Here is an 18,644-nt window from a genome sequence, read left to right on the forward strand (position 1 = left end):
TTGAATCAAGCGATAGGCATAAGCCATATACTCGAAGTCGAATAGCTGATTAATTTTATAATACTGATAAAGTTTTATAATACTGTTCATTGGAGCTCTAAAATTGGCCAAACGTTAGCAAAAATGCGCAGAAGTCAGCCCACGTAAGCTTTTCAACGCAAAGAGGAGACTGCCTTGTGCAACTCTGGGAGTGCAAATACCTAAACTTAACAAAGTAAAGTATCTTGGTGTTACACTCGGCAAAAAACGGACCTATAGTGCGCACATCACGCAGGCAGTAAACAGTGCCAGAAACAAAATAAAACAAGAAGACTCTAGTCGAGACTGCTCGACTAGAAGATACCCTGAACCCTCTAATCTGATATTCTAATCAGTCTGCACTTCTTTTCGACACACATACATACACACGCACGTATTAGAACGCGCTCTGCTAACTGCGCAGTAAGCAGCGACTGCGCTTGGGCTGCGCTGTAGTGTGGGCAACATTATAAGAATTTATTTGTTGAATTATTCAGGGCGTAATCATAATGTGAAAATGTATGTATATTCCAAAGCACACGTCTCTAGTACTTGAAATACGGCTTTTACAAAGGTGAAGGTGAGGGGGTGGATATAGGGGTGGGGGTAAATTACAACAAAAATCGAAATTATATAAAATACATATAAGTCTACATTTCAAATTTGCAAGCTCTAGCTCTAAAGGTGTAGGAGATATAATTAAATAACTAGCTTTCGATAAGCTTTTTGATCAATAATAAAATATGGGGAGTAGTTATCAATATATAAAGAAAAACTGCAATTAGACCACAGAGCTCCATGAACATTGTAAATAATTGTAAATTGTGTAAATAGTGTAAATACTGGCTTCTAGCCCATAACATAGGTTAAGGTTTAACGATGACTGCGCTATAGAGTCTAAAATAAAAGCCACAATAAATGAATTCTTAAAAAATAAAATAAAATAAAATTCAAGTTTTATTAATAAAATTAATAAAATTGCAGCTCATAGGCACGAGCGTAGCATACTTTTGGGCTCGACTAGCATTCAGTTACATGCTGCGTTGAGCCACCCTAATGCCGGACGAAGAGCTTTCAAGCACGCGCAGAAAGCAGTGAACAGCAAAAGCTGCCAGAGCTTATTGAAATGCCCACTCTCCTGGGTTGAGGGGCAATACAAAAGACTGTTGCCCCAGTTTCGGGCAGCAGCCCTGACATGTACCGCGGATATGTGCGAAGAGCTCAAAAAGTGGGTCAAGTAAAGCGCGCCTGCCCTTGGCACAACGAATTTGTCCTTGATGCTGGGGCAGCCAATTGAGTTGAGATTATATAGAAATGGAATTCAAATGGCACAAAAAAGCAGAACAATAAGATTGGGAAGATGAATTTGATTCGAAAATAAATGCAGATTCTCTATTATAATCTATCGGTTAATGTTACTGACTTGAATAAATATAAAAATATTTGTAATAATAATGCAAATAAAATAAATAATGTAAGAAAATACAAAGAAATTTATATACCAAACTTTTCATTTTAATTTATTAATTAATATACATTCATATATAATGGCAATAATAATGATAATTTTAATTAGGATAAATTGTATATTATATAAATAATAATATGTTAATAATATCAATGATAATGAGATAGATAACATCAATCATGGAGACCAGGTATGGTGGGGGTCCCTTAACATAGAGTTATTAGATTGAAATATAAAAATCATATACTTATATACTTTAATGAGAATTGAGAATAAAGATATGTGGTGCTTTACGAGTACTAGAAGGCCCTACCGTGGTGGAGACCCTGCAGCCCTGCATAAATTTTCTGATCCGAGACTAAAGAACGTATCTAAAGATGGAGTATCTGATACTGCCTCCCACATATGGAGGCTGTACTGTTGTACTTCACTGTATTAACCTCCAAGAAAGCGCTCTTCTAAGTCATCTATTCCGCACTACTTATGGGGTCTGCGATGACTCCTTCTGCCCGTTAAATACTTTTTCACAAAACCATTATACCCTGATTTCCCATTTTCAATGGGTTCAGGTTATAATAAAGATCGATGAACTAAAATTTTCAAAATAAAACAAATATTAATAGTAACATAATATTAATTGTAGAACTTATAGAGTTCGAAATTAATTACTATTTTTTTTTTAAATAATTAATTACAATTTTAAGAAAATAATAAATAATAATAATATTTGTAATAATTATAGAGTTTTATTGCTTTTTTTTTTTTATTGTTGAGGGGCTGTTCGGAGGCATATACATGCACACGCTATTTACTGAGATACATGCCCACACACACACACACGTATGCACACATATGTACATAATTTTTTATGCAGAGCGCATGGAATGTGGGTCAACATGTTTCATACTGCTGCAAAATGACCCATTTTGGTCACAGTGTTGTTGTTATTATTGTTATTGGTACTGTGGCTGTTGCTGTTTTCTGTTGCTGTTGCTGTTGCAATGTTGCATTAGATAGTTAACATAGAACAGCTCAGAGCTCAGCCCCCAAGGCAGGGAATTATGTCCGATAGTTCAGCGCAAAGTCAATCCCCAAAATGTTTGTTGCATTGTGAGCACACAAACTGTGGCATACATATATATACATATATACACACACGCACATACACATGCAAGTGTCTTGTGCGGAACAAGGAAATTGTTTGTTTGGCTTTTATTTTATTTTTATTTTTTTATTTTATTTTTTTTTTTTTTTTTTTTGCTTCTTTCTATGAAAAATATATGACCAAATGTCAACAATGCTCATGTATGGGTATGGGTGTGTGTGTCATAGGGAGCGGCCATTTGGTGATCGGTGAAATTAGTTTGTTAGCCATGTCAAGTCTCTGCGCGTTGTGTCACACAGGTGAATCGCAGCGTGGCCAACCGGTTGTCAAAATGCTGCACATAACATCAATTTTATATCTGAAACTAGCAACTGGACGTCTTTTTCTTGCCACAATCCGACACGAATTGCACTTGGCTTCCATGTACACACACACACACACAGACACAAACATATACAGACACAAGCATATATCAGCGCTCATCTTTGTCTAGAATTTATGCTTCCTGGCGCTGACATGTATGTGCACATCAATCACAGCAAGTCGCAGCAACATTTGCTAACTTGATTATCGTCTAGGCCCTCCCCGTCACATACTCCGAATGCTGCAGACAATGGCAACAACATACAGGTAAACATCTAATAAGCTAGCACGCAGCTTGCAACCGTTTTTAATCCCAAATTCAATGCCACCAAACTGACGGCTGAACGCAGCGTCCTGCTTTGACCACTGACAGCTTTGATGGACATCTGAACACACTTTCATGCCACAGACACACGCACACATAAACAAACGTGCACACAAACAAATAGGCAGGTCGCAATGAACAACTTGACATGCGCCTTGGACAGCTCAGCAATTAGGCTCAATTACATTCATTGCAAGCCACATGAAAGATTTACAAAGGTAAATTTGTTAGCAAAGCTGACTTTATAAAGCCATATCTTTATATACGTAGCTCTGCTTGGTATTTGGGGAGTCCCTTACACCTAGTTCAAACTGCTAGCTTAGAACATATTCATAAGTTAAACACTTAGATATATGTACATATACATAAACATATATCAATCAAACATTCACTAAACTAAAATACATAAATCACAATTTCTTTACATCAAACGCCGATAAACGCTGCATCATTAAAGGAACTTCGATATAAATATAATAATAACTGTAAACAATTATCTCGATCGAGGCGCCATTGCTATTTTAATGGGCAAACGAATGCAAGCAATTAACCAGTATGCAAGACAAGGATAGCGCGATCATTTGGCTGCGTAAAGATGGCTTCCTGGATACATCTTGTTGCTATCTCTCTTGCTCTTTGAGAGAGAGAAGAGTGCGAGACGAAGAGTGCGATATCTATGATTTTGCTCTCGTATAAGATGTTCCATCAATGGAATTGTTATATTGTTAGCGGAATACTTCCAACCAGTGGAACGGCTCAAAATGTTCGGATTATAGTGAAAGTATACGACATCTAATTAGAAGACAACTCAGCAATAACACGAAAATTAAGTAAAACCCATTTAGGATACATTATAACTAGTTAATAAAATGACAAAGTTCTGTTGAGAACTACCTAGTCCAAGCTGAGATACTGCTTCGTAGGACCAGCTTAGCATATAAAATAAATACACATACATATATGTCTCTACGTAAATATATAAACTTTGTTAACCACCCAGCGAGTATCCATCCACCGACAGCTCACTCCAATCAGAGGAATTGAGGCCGCTGTTAACTAACAGCAGTTCCCGTTCTAATTGTCAACTGTGTACTCTTACAATGTTAAGCGTTGCTCTCTCACAGCACGCACACACACACACACACACAGATACATGCCTCTCATTGACTCTATGAGAGCATTAGAGCGAGCAAGCTGACAGTTGATTTGCCCTCTCAGCTGGTTGACCTATTTTCCAGTTTGGTAATATGTCAGAGCGCGAGTCTGTGTGTGTGTATGTATATGCGCTTGATGTTGTCTTACTCAGTCTAACGCTTTGTTTTGATTTTGCTTTTGCTTTTTGCGTTTCTTTTCGTTTCGTTTGGTTTTGTAACATACAGATTGCACCGGCAGTTGCTGCGCTGCTGCTGCGGCAACCGATTTTTTTTTTCCTTTCGTAACTGCGTATTTGTTGTTATGCTCAACGACAGCGCTGGCAACGCTCCGCTGAATCGCATTTTGTTGTTGCTCTTGTTGCCGTTGCTGTTGCCATTGCTGCGACTGCGGAATTTTCACTCAAGAAATGATTAATTGAATGTGCCAGATAGCGCATCTTTTCAGTTGGGCGGCATTGCTGGTTACAGGTTGTCCAATATGAATATATTTATCTGAAATTACAAATACATACATATGCATATACAAATGTACATAAAAATATACCTTAACAAGTGTATAACACTACATTGTAAAGATTTTCGATAAGCTTTAAGCAACTTTGCAGCCTCTGCCTTTGACCCACACCGCGCTAACTACGCAGCGCATTTTTGGGCATCTATCGCAAATGGCGTTTTACAAATGCTTCTGCCTTCAAATCCACCCCAAAAATATCAACGCAACAACAACATAAATCTATGCGCCTGTACATGAACACATACATACATATTTTTGTGTGTATGTGTGTGTGTGTATGTATGTAACTCAGTTGGCTCCCGTAGCGCTGATGGATATCGAGGCGGCGTACGCCCAGAAAACGACAGCCTCGGCCCCGGCCCTCGGCCACGCCCCCGCCTACGTTGCCAGCGGCGGCGTCGCTGTGGTATGCCTACAGAGGTCATTCCAAAGGCAACAACAATGCCAATATAGCTGTAGCTACAGCCCAACATACAGCCAGCATAAAACATCGGCAGCAAAAGAGAGCCCCCAAAATATTCGAAATATATATATCTATATACATATGTACATATGTATATACACATATGCGTACATAAATGTGTGCCTGTGTTTATGTGCGTTCAATATTCACATCAGCAGCAGCAAAGCAACAACAACAATCACAACATTAGCAACATCAACAACAGCAGCAACATGGAGCTGTTGCCGATGTAAACAAACGCATAATAACAGCTGTGAGTTGCTGAGAAGCAAAGAGAGCAAGATACACTCTCGCATACCTAAACACACACATGCACACAAATGAAATACTCTCTTCAACTGTTAAACTTGTGACGTTGACAGAAAACCGGCCGGCGATTATTAAAGCAATACTCTGTAAAAACAAAACTATTAACATGGCAGCTACACTCAACAACACTAATTAAAATTTGATTAAAATACAAATACATTTACAGAACGTAGCGTACAAAAATAGTTTAGTTCAATCAGTATCTACAATTGTTATATTTTTACAGATCTACTTGAGTTTTCGAAGATAGATACACTAAATTAAAAATGATTTATTATATGCTTGTACGATTAATAATAAATTATGTTTAATTCGAACATTAAATCTCGGGAGCTGACAATGATTGTAGTTCTTATATATTTTATTAGAGTATGAGTAAGTCGAGCAAAGATAAAAGCATACTCTCATCTGTTATGGTTTGGTTGCTCAACAGCTGTTTTGGCAACATTGTTGCTGCTCTCTCGACAACAGCTGTTATCGTGTTGACAGTGTTTCGCGCGCGCTCTCTGACAGTTGGTCTCTCACTCTCCCTCTCTATCCAAATTCGGTCTGTTGTTGATATCGCGCTCGCTCAGATGCGCGAACACTCGCAAACATACTTACACTCATACCCATATGAACACAAATACAGAGTTATGCGGCGCTCTGTTGACGTTGTGAAAAATGTTGACAAGTGTTTAACTTTTTGTTAACTGCGTAGTTTTTTTTGGGTTGGGGTTGGCAGCAGCTACAAACGACGACGTCGACATTTGCTGTTATGCTGGCAAGCCGACGATGGCGTCATAGATACACATATACAGGCACTCACAAATACAGATGCTAGCACTGGCTGGCTGGCCATATTGATAAGTAGACTTCGTTACTGCCTACTGATACCAATTGCCGCTAATAACAGATCAACAAGGAAGCGAAAGGCAATATTAAATGTTATATTTACAATATATGTATATTAACTATAAACTATATGTGTCTGTGCATGTATGCGTGGGGACTTATTGCACTTGCACATTGACACATTGAAATAACAAATTAACAGTTAGTATAGACGCTAACATTTTTCGATAGCCACAACTGTTAACTCGATTGAGGCCTATGTAGGTTTGTGTGTGTGTGTCTGTATGTGGCGAATGCATTTTCGACGCTTTCAAGAGCATGTTCCTCAAGTGTTTTACGTATTATGCTGTCAGCAGGGGAAAAACTTGCACACACTCAAACAGACTACGCTCACAGACACACACACACACACAACCGCATACTCATACTCACACATACACACACATATCTGCACTTATGTAGTTTTCCAAGCAGGTACGAACGAAAGCATAATATACAACAAACCAAATCGCAACAGCAACAGAGAAACCGACAGATAGGGACACAGAGAGAAAGAGAGAGCTCTGTGTGCGACTGTGTGTGTGTGTTTGAGTGTTGCTCGCTGCGCGTAACTGTAACTCGTTACTCGCTCGCTCAGTCTTTGATAGCCAACTCTCGTGTACAGACCGATAAGCGCTTATTGCGAGTCGCCCTCGTCGTCGAAGTAGACGCCAAAAAATAGAAAATATCAACAACAACAAAAAAACTGAACAAATCAAAACAATACGAATAAATTCGAAAATAAAATAACTAATGATAAACAGTGTAAATGCTTCTTAATTGAATGCAATCAAACATATTGGGTAATGCCCAACAATAACAAAAAAAATATATATAAAAAATACAAAAACAAACACAAACAAACACAACAACAAACAGCTACAACAACTACAATAGCAACAGTAAACAGTGCAGCATCAGAAGCGGCGACAGCAGATTGCATCCATTTTGCTCTCTCGCGCTTTGTTAGTGTATTCTGTGTGCGTGTTTTGTGCTAGTGCCACTGTGTGCATATGTGTGTGTGAGAAGAAAGAAATAAACTTGGAAGAAAGAAAAGAAAAAGTGAAACGACCGGCAGCGAAAGCAGCGTGAAAGCAAAGTGAGCAATAAATATATATATTTCAATATAAATATATATGTATATCTAGTGGTATATTTGTGTCTTAATAAAACGCCAATCAGTCCGTGCACATTAAAAACAACAACAACAACAACAACAACAATAACAACAACATCAATTGCAAATAACAACATATCGATAAGTGAAGAGATTTGAAAAACTGTAAACAGATCGAAATTTATGTGACATCCGCGCTAGAGCAACTCCAACAAATTCTCGGTTTGCCCCATTTTCTGTTTGTCCCTTGTGATTTGCCAACCGCTGTCAAGCTGAGGCTGCAAACGCTTAAAATTGGATTATGCTTAGGCACAAACGCAACAACAACAACAACAACGTCACCAAGACAACGCACAGCGAGCATGTGAAACGGTCCGGCCCAGCAGATGCACTGCATCCACATCTAAATAGGAGTACGCCCGCCCAGCGCCAACTGTTCAATCAGCATCTCAACCAGCGTGTCACCCTCTCCCTCGAGCTCTACCACAAGAACATTATCAAAGAACTGATCGAGCTGAATAAGATCAACGTTTACAAATTAACCAAAAACGTTTCCCAGACTTAAGTTGAAGATACTTTTCGCAAGAAACGGTAGCTCCACGGCGAGAACACTGTGCAACAAGTTGTTGGAGTTGTTTTCCAAACCCGACACGAAACGAAAGTGCAATAAAAAGTGTGTGCAAAATATTTATTAAAAATAAAAATTAAAAGAAAAGAAAAAAGTTAAGATTATAGAAGAAGCAGTAGAAGGAGAATAAAAAGCAGAAAATGTCAAGTGTTAAAAATGCTGCTGCTAGCCAAACAAGCCAAGTTCAACTCCTAAATTCATAGTAAAAACTCAACTCAAAAAAAAAAAAAAAAAAAAAAAAAAAAAAAAACAAAAAACAAAAAAGAATACCAAACAAACAGCAAAAGATAAAACGGAAAATCGTAGACAAAAGTGTGACAAAAAACTGTAAAGAAAGAAAAAGCCGCTAAGCCCTTGGTAGGCCCCCACCCGAACTTCCCACTCTTCCAGAAAGTAAACCCCGTGAGTGAAGCTTAGCAAAATGTCTACCAGCCGCCGCTTGGCCAAACGCTCAATCATTGGCACCAAGGTGTGCGCACCTGGCCCCGACGGCCTCTGGTACTCGGGCGTTATACAGGACGTTAAGACACCCACGTCAATGTCCGCCACGCCCGATCCGATGCCGCCGCCCACCATTTTGACGCCAGGCGATGCCCAACTGAATGCCGACACTCGCTATATGGTACGCTTCGATTTTAAGACCCAATCGCTACCAGCCGCGTCTGCAAACGCGTCCGTGTCCTCGTCCTCGTCCTCGTCCCCGTCCTCGTCCTCCTCCTCGTTCTCGGCCTCATCCTCGGAATCGGTTATTGTGGAGACGCGACGCGCCGCTGCCGCCGCCAACGTGCACATCAGTCCGGCCCAGGCATTACGACGTAACGCCATGATCAAGGAGTTCCGCGAATCGGATCTCATCGGACCCGGCTTCCGATCCATTATGAGCATTCACTTGCAGCCCGGCCAGCGCATCTTTCTCACCTACAATGGACGCGAACAGAGCGGCGATGTGGTCTATCATGATGTCGCCAAAGATGAGGTTCTGGTCAAGATAACCACAGTTGGAAATGAGGTGAGTCGAAGAACCATCCATCTAGATGTTAATCTCATTTGCATAATTTAACAAATATAAGATTCTGAAAATGGAATCAGGTTTTGAATTCGGACTTGGAATGCAATGCAAATCGAAATCCTAAGTGCTTAGTCTGCAGCTATATGTGTTGATATCTTACTGAAATCTTACTTCTTAGCAGCTATTTGTTTTTTTCTCTTAAGTTTCAAGAGCATTTAAGTATTAGTTCACAAACAAGAATAAAATATCTGAATCGATCTTATATTTAAAAGATTTCACGACTTTTATGGAACTTAGATTCAGTTATATTTATAAATTTTTGCTAAAAAAGAAAAAAACCTTTAAGAAAACACACCAAGGAATTGCATTGCATAGAGAAATCTATTTTAAGATCATATTCATAGCGGATAATTGAATTATCTTTTAGAGTTGCTATAGAACAATTATCATAATATGAAAGTCAATTGCACTTGATGATTATTAACTGTTTTCTTTGGTCAATTAATTCAAGCTAAAGGTGGGTATATACTTGTGTATATATCTATACTAATGTACAGATATTTATATGGTATATAAATGAAGCTTTAGTTATATATTGGATTGGATCGTCTCAGCTTGGTTGCACGTTGCGTCCGCCCACAAAAAGAAACATGACAAAAAAAAAAAACAAAAAGACCAGAACTGAGCAGCTGGCGGCATTCAAAACTGTGCCAAGGTCAGTCCCAGCCCCAGCGACAGCCCCAGCCAGCATGTTGGGGGTGTGCACACACACATATATATACACCCACACACATACATACATATCTATGTATCTATGTAGCCGAACAATGCTAGGGGGCAGCATAGCTGCACACATTATGTGCTTTTGATGTGTATGTGTGTGTGAGTGAGAGTGTGAGTGTGCGTGTGAGTGTGCGTGTGAGCATCTCTATGTTTATATATATATAATATAGTGTATATATGCTTTTTGTGCACTTATGTGCATTCAATGCATTTCTATGTGGCACGGCAAATTGGTTTTGGGGGTCGCAATTCGCGTTTCAGAGTCACGTAACTGGGTTAACGCGGCTAACTGAATGAGTGTGGCCTTCTTCCACAGTTGCCCCGGGATGGCCCAAATCCAAAAAGCCGCATCATACAAATTTCTATATTCAAGCTACAGTTGTCTACATAGGTTAGATCTTAAGTAATGCGAGAGAGAGAGAGAGTGAGAGTGAGAGAGAGTGAGTAAGAGCAGGAGCAATATTGAGAGCGTGTCTAATTTGAATAGAATAAAGTTCTTAGGTATGAAATCTCTACTCTACCTTATATAAGCCAGTGAAATTAATGACTTTGTTGTTGCTCCATTGCAGAGATAAAAGCAATCTTCAGAGATGCTTACCCTTATCCATGAGCTGAAGTAGAAGTATTAACTTAATTTGCATATTTTTAATTTTATATTATATTCTATATAAAATTAGTTGAGTATAAACAGAGTCATGTTATATGACCAAACCAAACTAAGTTATATTTTTAGCATTTTCCTTTTACTTTACTTTGCTGCCGCCAAAACATAAAGTACTGCGCTTAATCGAGCTATGCATCGAATATAATTTCGAAATATTTCTCCCTAATAGATAAACATGTTAGAAATGGGGATCAAAGAATTACATGTTTAAGTTAAAAACTTTTTAGCATGTCTATCGAAAATAAATTCAATTATTTTGTATAACAAAATGATTTTTTTTTTTTTTTTTTTTGAGATATTAAATTTCTAAAAGAGTCTGCTCTATAGGTGATTGTGATCTATGGAAGTCTAAGATTTAAGGCCATCACAATATCATAATCTTTGCAGCTAGATAAATATTTTCACTGAATATCTTATCATGTGATCAATGCTTATATAAATGCCCTATAAACACATAAGAATTATAGATGATTTTAAGAGAATATGGTTATTTGAGAAGCCTTTCGACTCTCTGCTTCTGCACTGAGCTGAACTGAACATCTGAGCTGACGTTGTGTGCCGTGAGTTGTGCTCCTCCGAGCAATCGTTTACCGGGCCACAGCCCCTATAGCAATTACGTCACTCGTCACGATTACAGAAGAAGTGAAACATCTTGCTGGCATTTATAGAATCGCTCGATTCCGATGTCGATGCCGATTCTGATGCCCATGACGATGCCATCGATGTCGTAATAATAAATTTGTTTAGCATTAAATTCGTGAAGGAATTCGCTAGACTAAAAGAGGGAAAAGAAAAGAAAAATTAAATTAAAAGAAATAAAAGCAATGTGCGATAGATGTTCAGGGTTAAATAAACATACTTTGCTCTATAATACATACATACAAAGGGGCCATACATATCGACTATAGCCGGGGCGTTCAATTGACGCCTTACGCTTCTCAAAGCTAATTATATAGAATATTCGCTATTGCTGCTCAATTGCGTCATAAGTCAGGCTGAAATACATACGTAAAAAATTATTATTGATAATAGTTGTCATAGATTGTTTAATAAGCGTTGCTGCATGTTCCACTATATGTATCTGAGAGATACAAACAAGCACACACACACACACACGCACACTCACACAGAGCCGATTGAGACCGGCATCAGCCTCGAGCTGCGTTTTCTATTTATCTCCACATCTCATTCTCACTCTCTTTCTCTTTCTCTCCCTCTCTCTCTTTCAATATGTTCTCTCTCTCCCTCTCGTTTACTTGCGCTCATTTATCGTTTCACTTCCTACACTCGCTCAGTGCTTTAGTTTTTGCTTTTGTTTTCCGCCTGTTCTCGGCTGTAGCTTTTCCACTAATAATCGCTAAATACTCGTACTTTTGCAATTGCATTGCACTGAGTGGGGCGTGTGTGTGCGCTGTGAGATACCCAGTTACAGATACAAAGATACATAGGTACCCAGATACGTATAGAGATAGCCAGTCTCAATGCCAACTCAGATGCCCGTATCTGTTCCGTGTGGCTTGTCAATATGTTTGTCAGCTGTAGCTGGAAGAGAGCGAGAGCTTTGTCTCAATGTATCTAACAGATACGCAGCGCCAACATCTCATTCCCATAGTTTTATCGATCTCACAAGATGTGGGCACACTGTTTTTTTTTTTTTTTTTTTTTTTGTTTTTCCTATGCTGCTTCTAAAAATATTTCTCTCACGCGTTTGACCCTGAGCTCACGTTTTTGCTTTTTGAAAACAAAACAAAATACAATTTTTAATGAAATAAGCTTTACGCAAAGCATTTTTTCTTTCTTTTGATCAATGTAGAAACGGTATTTCCTTTAGTTTTTGTTAAATGTGTAGTTAAATAGAACTTGCAAAGCTTTTGAAAGCTCTACAAAATTTTGATATATATATAATATATTGGGGTTTTTATAATATATAATATATAATAAATAATTTGCTAATTTTTTAGAATTTAACCAAGAGTTAGTTAAAAGTATTTCAAACTCGATCTATCAGAGAGCTACAATAATTTTGCTATCATTTTAGAATCTATATTTTGTAATCTATATTTAGCTTAAATCTAAATTTATTGGTAATTAACTTCAAATATTTATACAGTGTGGATCATCCTAAGTAAGAAGAGTTCTAAATTGGCTGCTCTTCTAGATAAATTGTATCTAGAGTAAACTAAATTCTCTTTTCCTTTAAACAAATAAAAGTTCTAAAATATTGATGTACATCTACCTAGCATATATCTTTAAAAAAAAACGATCTATGCTTAATCCACAATTTATCTAGCATAAGTTTCATTTGCCTCTTTTTCAACGAGCTTCATTTAGCCCTTATGTATGTGGTTTATGACCTCATCGGTAGCCACATTGTCAGCCAGCCAGCTGGTCAACTAGTTAGTAAATAAATTACACACCCAAAATTCGAAAATCAACTCGACTCAAATCGAAGCTTTTTCGGGTTTTTCGTTGTCTTTGTTTTTGCGTTGTAAGTCAATCGGTAATTGGTTGGAAACAGAGTTTCATAATCGCAACTCAAATATGCAGACGAATCTATATACATACATACATATATATTTGTATTATATGTGACGTAAGTGATATATATATATGTATGTATATATCATTATCAGTATCTACAGGCTGTCCTCGCTAGATGTTTTGGGCATGTGATGCTCACGTGCGTTGCGAGCCAGTTTTATTTATTTTTTTTCATACAATGAGCCATTGTTGTATTTGGCCTGTTGTTGTTGTTGTTATTGTCTGTTGCTACGTAAATGGGGAAAACGCAGTCTATAAAAATATTTCAATTTGAATTTTTGTTCGACTTGAGCAACAGCCTTTTGTTTATGGCAACGAGTAAATACACACCACACACACACACACACACACACACACACACAGTTGCTGCTGTTACACTCCCCAACTAGTTTGGCCGGCTCTCTAGAGTAGAGTACCTGAGTGTGCATGTATGCGTGTGTGTGTGTGTGCTCGACGGAAACGTGAGGCAATTTATTCTAAGGTTATTTCAATGCGAGAAACTTGTTGCTCGCATTTTCATTTCAATTCACGATGACGTATACGCCGCGTCAGCCGCCTAATTACCAGCCAATGAATCAATGGACAGCCCTCAAATATCGTTAGATTATTATTTACCTGCCCAGCATAATTAAAGCTGAAAACGCTTCATCTATTGTCAGACATCGTTTATCAAGCTCAAAATTGTATTTCAGCTGGCTTTGTCTGTCTGTTGTTAGCTAGAATTTCCGCAGAGCATGGACTGGCTTCAGCTCCCGGATTGCTCCTAGTTCGACTTCTGTCAGCTACGGTCAGTCAACGACATTGAAAATGTTGTTTAGCAGTGGCGTTAAATTTATTATTTTTGTACTTTAATTATGTTTTTTGACATGAATTTTTAGCTCTATTTTCACTCTCTGTCGACCCATTTTGACTGCAAAAAGAACTTAATTAAAGTTGTCTTTTTAATTTTTGCTTCTTAAATTTGTCTCAGTTGCAATTTTTTAGTTGGCCATGTTTCAATGGCCGTGGCCATGGCAGTGCCGCAGTCGCCATAAATCTGCGACTGTTCGACTGCTCGTCTGTCTTTCATGCTGAGACAAAAAAAAAAAAAAAAAAAAAAACGTAAAAAACTGTTGACCCAAAGAAAGTGAAAAGCAAACGGTTTTTTTATTTGTTGTTGTTGGTTTGTTTCTTTTTGCGGTTGCTTAACAAGTTCTGCGAACGGAAATGCAAGGGAATTTTATGAAGTGAAAGGGATGTGCCAAATATGAACAGGAATATCCTTCTTTAGCCAGCCTAATGCAATCTAAAATGTTTGTGAATTATTTGATTTTGTAAGAGTTATACATATCAATACATAAATGACAATATATACATATAACGTAAGCAGTCAATATATTAAAATCAGTTTTCACTCATTCAATCATTCTTTCTTTTGCATTGATCAAAACCATTTCAAATTGACCCACATACCAAGCTGGCATAAACACAACGTGAGCTTTATCTATGTGTGTATGTGTGTGTGTCAGGTGTGCATTTATGCTGTGTGTGTGTGTGTGTGTGTAAGGCCGATAAAGCCAAACCATTAAAGCCAACAACAAAAAAGGCGCTTTGAAATCTCAAGCTAAAAAGGCCCAAAAATAAAAACGAAATAAAGTCAGAAAAAAAATAAAAAAAATAAAAATAAAAATAAACTGAAACGAGCTGCCTGCATTTTGTTGTTGTTGTTGTTGTTTTTGAAAGTCGTTTTGATTTCGGTTTTTAGTTTTTGGGGCTCACCTTCAGACGTTCCCTTCGCTTAGAATGAAGCACACACACAACTTGAGATTACAAACGAGTTTTCTATTGAGGAAGACATCGCAAGCATCACTTTTGTATAGGGTATTTGAGCTTTGTCATGTTAGCTGTAGGATATGAGAAGAAGCAGACGTCTTTAAAGCTATGAAATGGATAACCATTATGATGCAAGTTATATAAACTTTTCAATATCTAGAAAATTTCTTTAAAATTTGAAATGATTTGAATATGTATCTTATAGATTTTGTTTTGGTTTTTGTCTTCGATTATCCTAAGTCAACTTCAGCATTTACCTCTGACATAAACGAAGAAAACCGCTAACAAATCATTCGCCCTTACCTGGTGATAAATCAATCTACAGCTCAACCTGCTGTCAGCTAGGGTATTTCAGGTTCGCGTGGCCTACGTTTCATTTCTTTTTTCTTGTTCTTTGTATATTATCATATGAGTCATTTGTCACCATTTGTGACCAAAAACTGGGCATTTGGGTTGCCAAAAAAAAAAAAAAAAAGAAAACATGAAGAAGATGAAGAAGAAGAAGCAGCAGCAGTGAGTTGTCGGAAAAACGAAAGACAACGAAAATTGAAATGAAAACTATGACATTTGATGGACAACAGGCAACAGACATTCTTGATGCCTTTCGTCACACAACATTGACATCAATCCGAGAGACGAGCCCAAGGGGAACCCAATGTCGTTCAACCTGCATCGTTGAACGCAAAACACACACACACCCACACACACACAGAAAAGGTCATTGCAGCTTGTTGACCGATTTGAAGTATTGAACGTAAATAGAATGACAGCAAATTGCTTCATATGCGATAGATAGCTCAAGCTGTTTATGCTAAGCGTAGCCTAACAATTTATTGCTTCCAATTAGAGCGCGAAGTTTGCTAAGGTTTTACCTGCGACCCAAGGTCGATTAGTCATTAGAGTGCAGCCAGAATTTCGAGCAGTCAGTCGGCCCGTCGTCAACTGTCATTTTACTTTTTTTAGCAGGCCAAAAATATCATAAAAAAGGAAATAAAAACCATAGCAATGCAGCGAGCGAAAACCCGAGACCCCGTGGCAGGTCGTTAGCCGCTGCCAGACCAGGGCTAAACAGCAGGGGGTCAAAGGGCAGAGTGCAGAGGGCAGCGGGCTGCGAGCGGCAGGCAGCAGGCAGCCCAGGATTGCCAGAGCCAGAGCCAGAGTTACAGGCATGGACACGTTTCGGCATTCGGCCATTGCGTTTGGGTTGTCTTTATTTATCGACGAGACAGAGCAAGAGAAAAAGGGACTCCGACTTTTCACATTTTCACAAAGTGCTCGGCAAATGCCTCATGAACGAAGCGGAGATTGAATAGATTATTGGCAGCAAGCATATGTATATGTATATATATGTGGGTATATTGATAAAATTCACACACACACATACATACATACATACAGAACTATTGAAGTGTTTTTATGTGGAATTCTGAATGGACAACAGATTTACTTAAGCGAAAATTCATACTACAAATTGTCAAATGTGCGATAATAATGCTTTAGTTATCTTCCTATATAGAGACTATGTAGATAGAGGCTTTCGCATCAGGAGTTTTTTCTGCTAATAGCTAGAAAGACAATCTCTTGACCTTCTGATAAGTAATAATCAAAATCATTATCTATAGTTTATCGCAAATTAATTAATGATTTGCAGTTTGCAAAGGTCGCCAAAAGCGAGATTTGCAAGTATTAACCGATTTCTTTATATATTTTCTATACCCATTATAAAAATATTTTGTCTAATATATTTTTATTATCCGAAACTTCTCATGCATATAATTATAAATTAAATATAATATATTCATATATAAATAAAAGTTGCATATTAGTACCGCTGCTTAGTCTGAAAAGCAAAGAAATTTAGCTGTATATTAATTTAAATATATATATATATATATATATATTATAATAACCGTTTTCTAATAAACAAAAGCTGATTAGTATTTGAAAAAGATATGAATATAGTTTTATAAAAAGCAGTTAAAACAATAAACTTAAAAGAAAGGTAACTGAAAAAAAAAAAACAATGGAACAACAAACTATTCCGCCTTTATAAATATAAAAATTTTTGTGGTGAATTTTTCAGCTAATTAATTTCATTTAACTATGAAATATACACAATTATATTCAACACAAATCAGGGAAAACAACTCTATATATATTTATAACGTCTTTAAAAAACTTCACTGTGCTATAAAATCATAGTTGATTCTGTACCCGAAACTCTTTTCAAGCTAGTTTCCCTAATCAGTAGAGCCTATGCCGGAAGTTGAGTCGAAAACCTCAAATATTTCAAGCTTAATCACAAAACTTTCGTTATTTGCCGAGCCGCCAGCCAGCCAGACAGACAGACAAACAGACAGACAGACAGTTTTATAAAAATATAGTCGAAACCACTTGATAAAAGACAAAGTCTGAATCTAGTTTTGGATCTTTTATAATATGCGCAGTATTTTTTTATAAGCTCACAAAATGTAGGTTAAGATAAGGCTTATGTTGTTTTTTCTCTCGGCCTTTGTGTTCCGTTTATTATGATTGTTTTTTGCGTATAAAATTATGACTTAATTTAAAAGTGAAAGCGTTGGCCCAGAGCTGCTTGAGTTGTGCGTAGTTATTGGATAATATATTGGGGATAGTCATTGGCAATTGCATGGGGAAATCCGATGCGCAGTTAGTCAGCGTACAGCCTGTTAGTCGTATCAAATGCAGGACGAAGCTGGAAACTAAAAGACGCTGCGCTCCATATCACAGTAATCAACTTGCCAGGCACACACACACACACGCGGGCTCTGTCTCTCTTATACGCATGCACAGACGCTGGAGTGAGACACCCTTCTCTATATACATACGTCTATGCGTGTGTGTGTGTGTGTGCGTGAGTGAGTGGAAGTGCCGCTGCTGCTGCTGTTGTTGTTGTTGTTGTTGGGTCGCGCTCGTTGGTCGTGTGCGTGCCACAGAACGTAAACAAAAACACGAATGTAAAGAAGAAGCGGAAAGTGCGAGATAAACAGAAAACAGCTGTACACACCATGGTATCACAGCGCTGTCCAAGTGTGCGACAGAGATGGCGCGACCTGTGGAGGCGAGCCAGCGTATACAGTTTGCTGCTGCTGCTGCTGTTGTTGTTGTTGTTGTTGTCGCCACGCAGAAAACCCGTTTCGTACAACGGAGCCACAGCGACAGTTACGCACTTTACGCACGCTCTGAGCTGATTGTGTGTGTGTGTTGTTGTTGTTGCTGCTGCTGCTGCTATTATTGGTTTTGCTTTGAAGAAAAACCGGCTCTCCGTGCCTCTGCCTGTGCCTGGGCCCGGGCTTGGGCACGACTTTGGGCTCTGTGGCGGAAATACGCAGCAATGTTGACCGCCCGCTGACACACACACATAATCACAATCACACTAGCACACACACACACACACACACACACATACATGCGCACACATTTGAGACGCATTTAACAAAGAAGAAGCCACGCATGAAAATTGCTTTTCATGTGGCAAAA

At 38.2% G+C, this 18,644-nt stretch overlaps 2 protein-coding genes across 5 annotated transcripts in view; both read left to right on the forward strand.

The window, feature by feature from the left end:
- Positions 1 to 7,181: 7,181 nt before the first annotated feature.
- On the forward strand, positions 7,182 to 8,771 carry LOC6575220. Its single transcript, XM_002001198.4, has one exon. The coding sequence runs from the start codon at positions 8,011 to 8,013 to the stop codon at positions 8,272 to 8,274; it is 264 nt and encodes an 87-aa protein (XP_002001234.1). The 5' UTR covers positions 7,182 to 8,010; the 3' UTR covers positions 8,275 to 8,771.
- LOC6575222 (zinc finger protein 395) overlaps positions 8,753 to 18,644 on the forward strand; it is a 157,838-nt gene continuing 147,946 nt past the window's right edge. For all 4 annotated transcript variants that reach the window (XM_002001200.4, XM_032733671.2, XM_044008073.1 and 1 more), the window contains exon 1: positions 8,753 to 9,346. In XM_002001200.4, coding sequence (XP_002001236.3) covers positions 8,759 to 9,346 — 588 coding nt within the window. In that variant the 5' untranslated portion in view covers positions 8,753 to 8,758. The remainder of the gene's footprint in view (positions 9,347 to 18,644) is intronic.

This window comes from Drosophila mojavensis, unplaced genomic scaffold (genome assembly GCF_018153725.1).
Source record: "Drosophila mojavensis isolate 15081-1352.22 unplaced genomic scaffold, ASM1815372v1 contig_231, whole genome shotgun sequence".
Lineage (NCBI taxonomy): Eukaryota > Metazoa > Arthropoda > Insecta > Diptera > Drosophilidae > Drosophila > Drosophila mojavensis.

Excerpts from the sequence above, each read along its gene's own strand:
- LOC6575220 (XM_002001198.4), top strand. The coding sequence starts at position 8,011 with ATGCTTAGGCACAAACGCAACAACAACAACAACAACGTCACCAAGACA.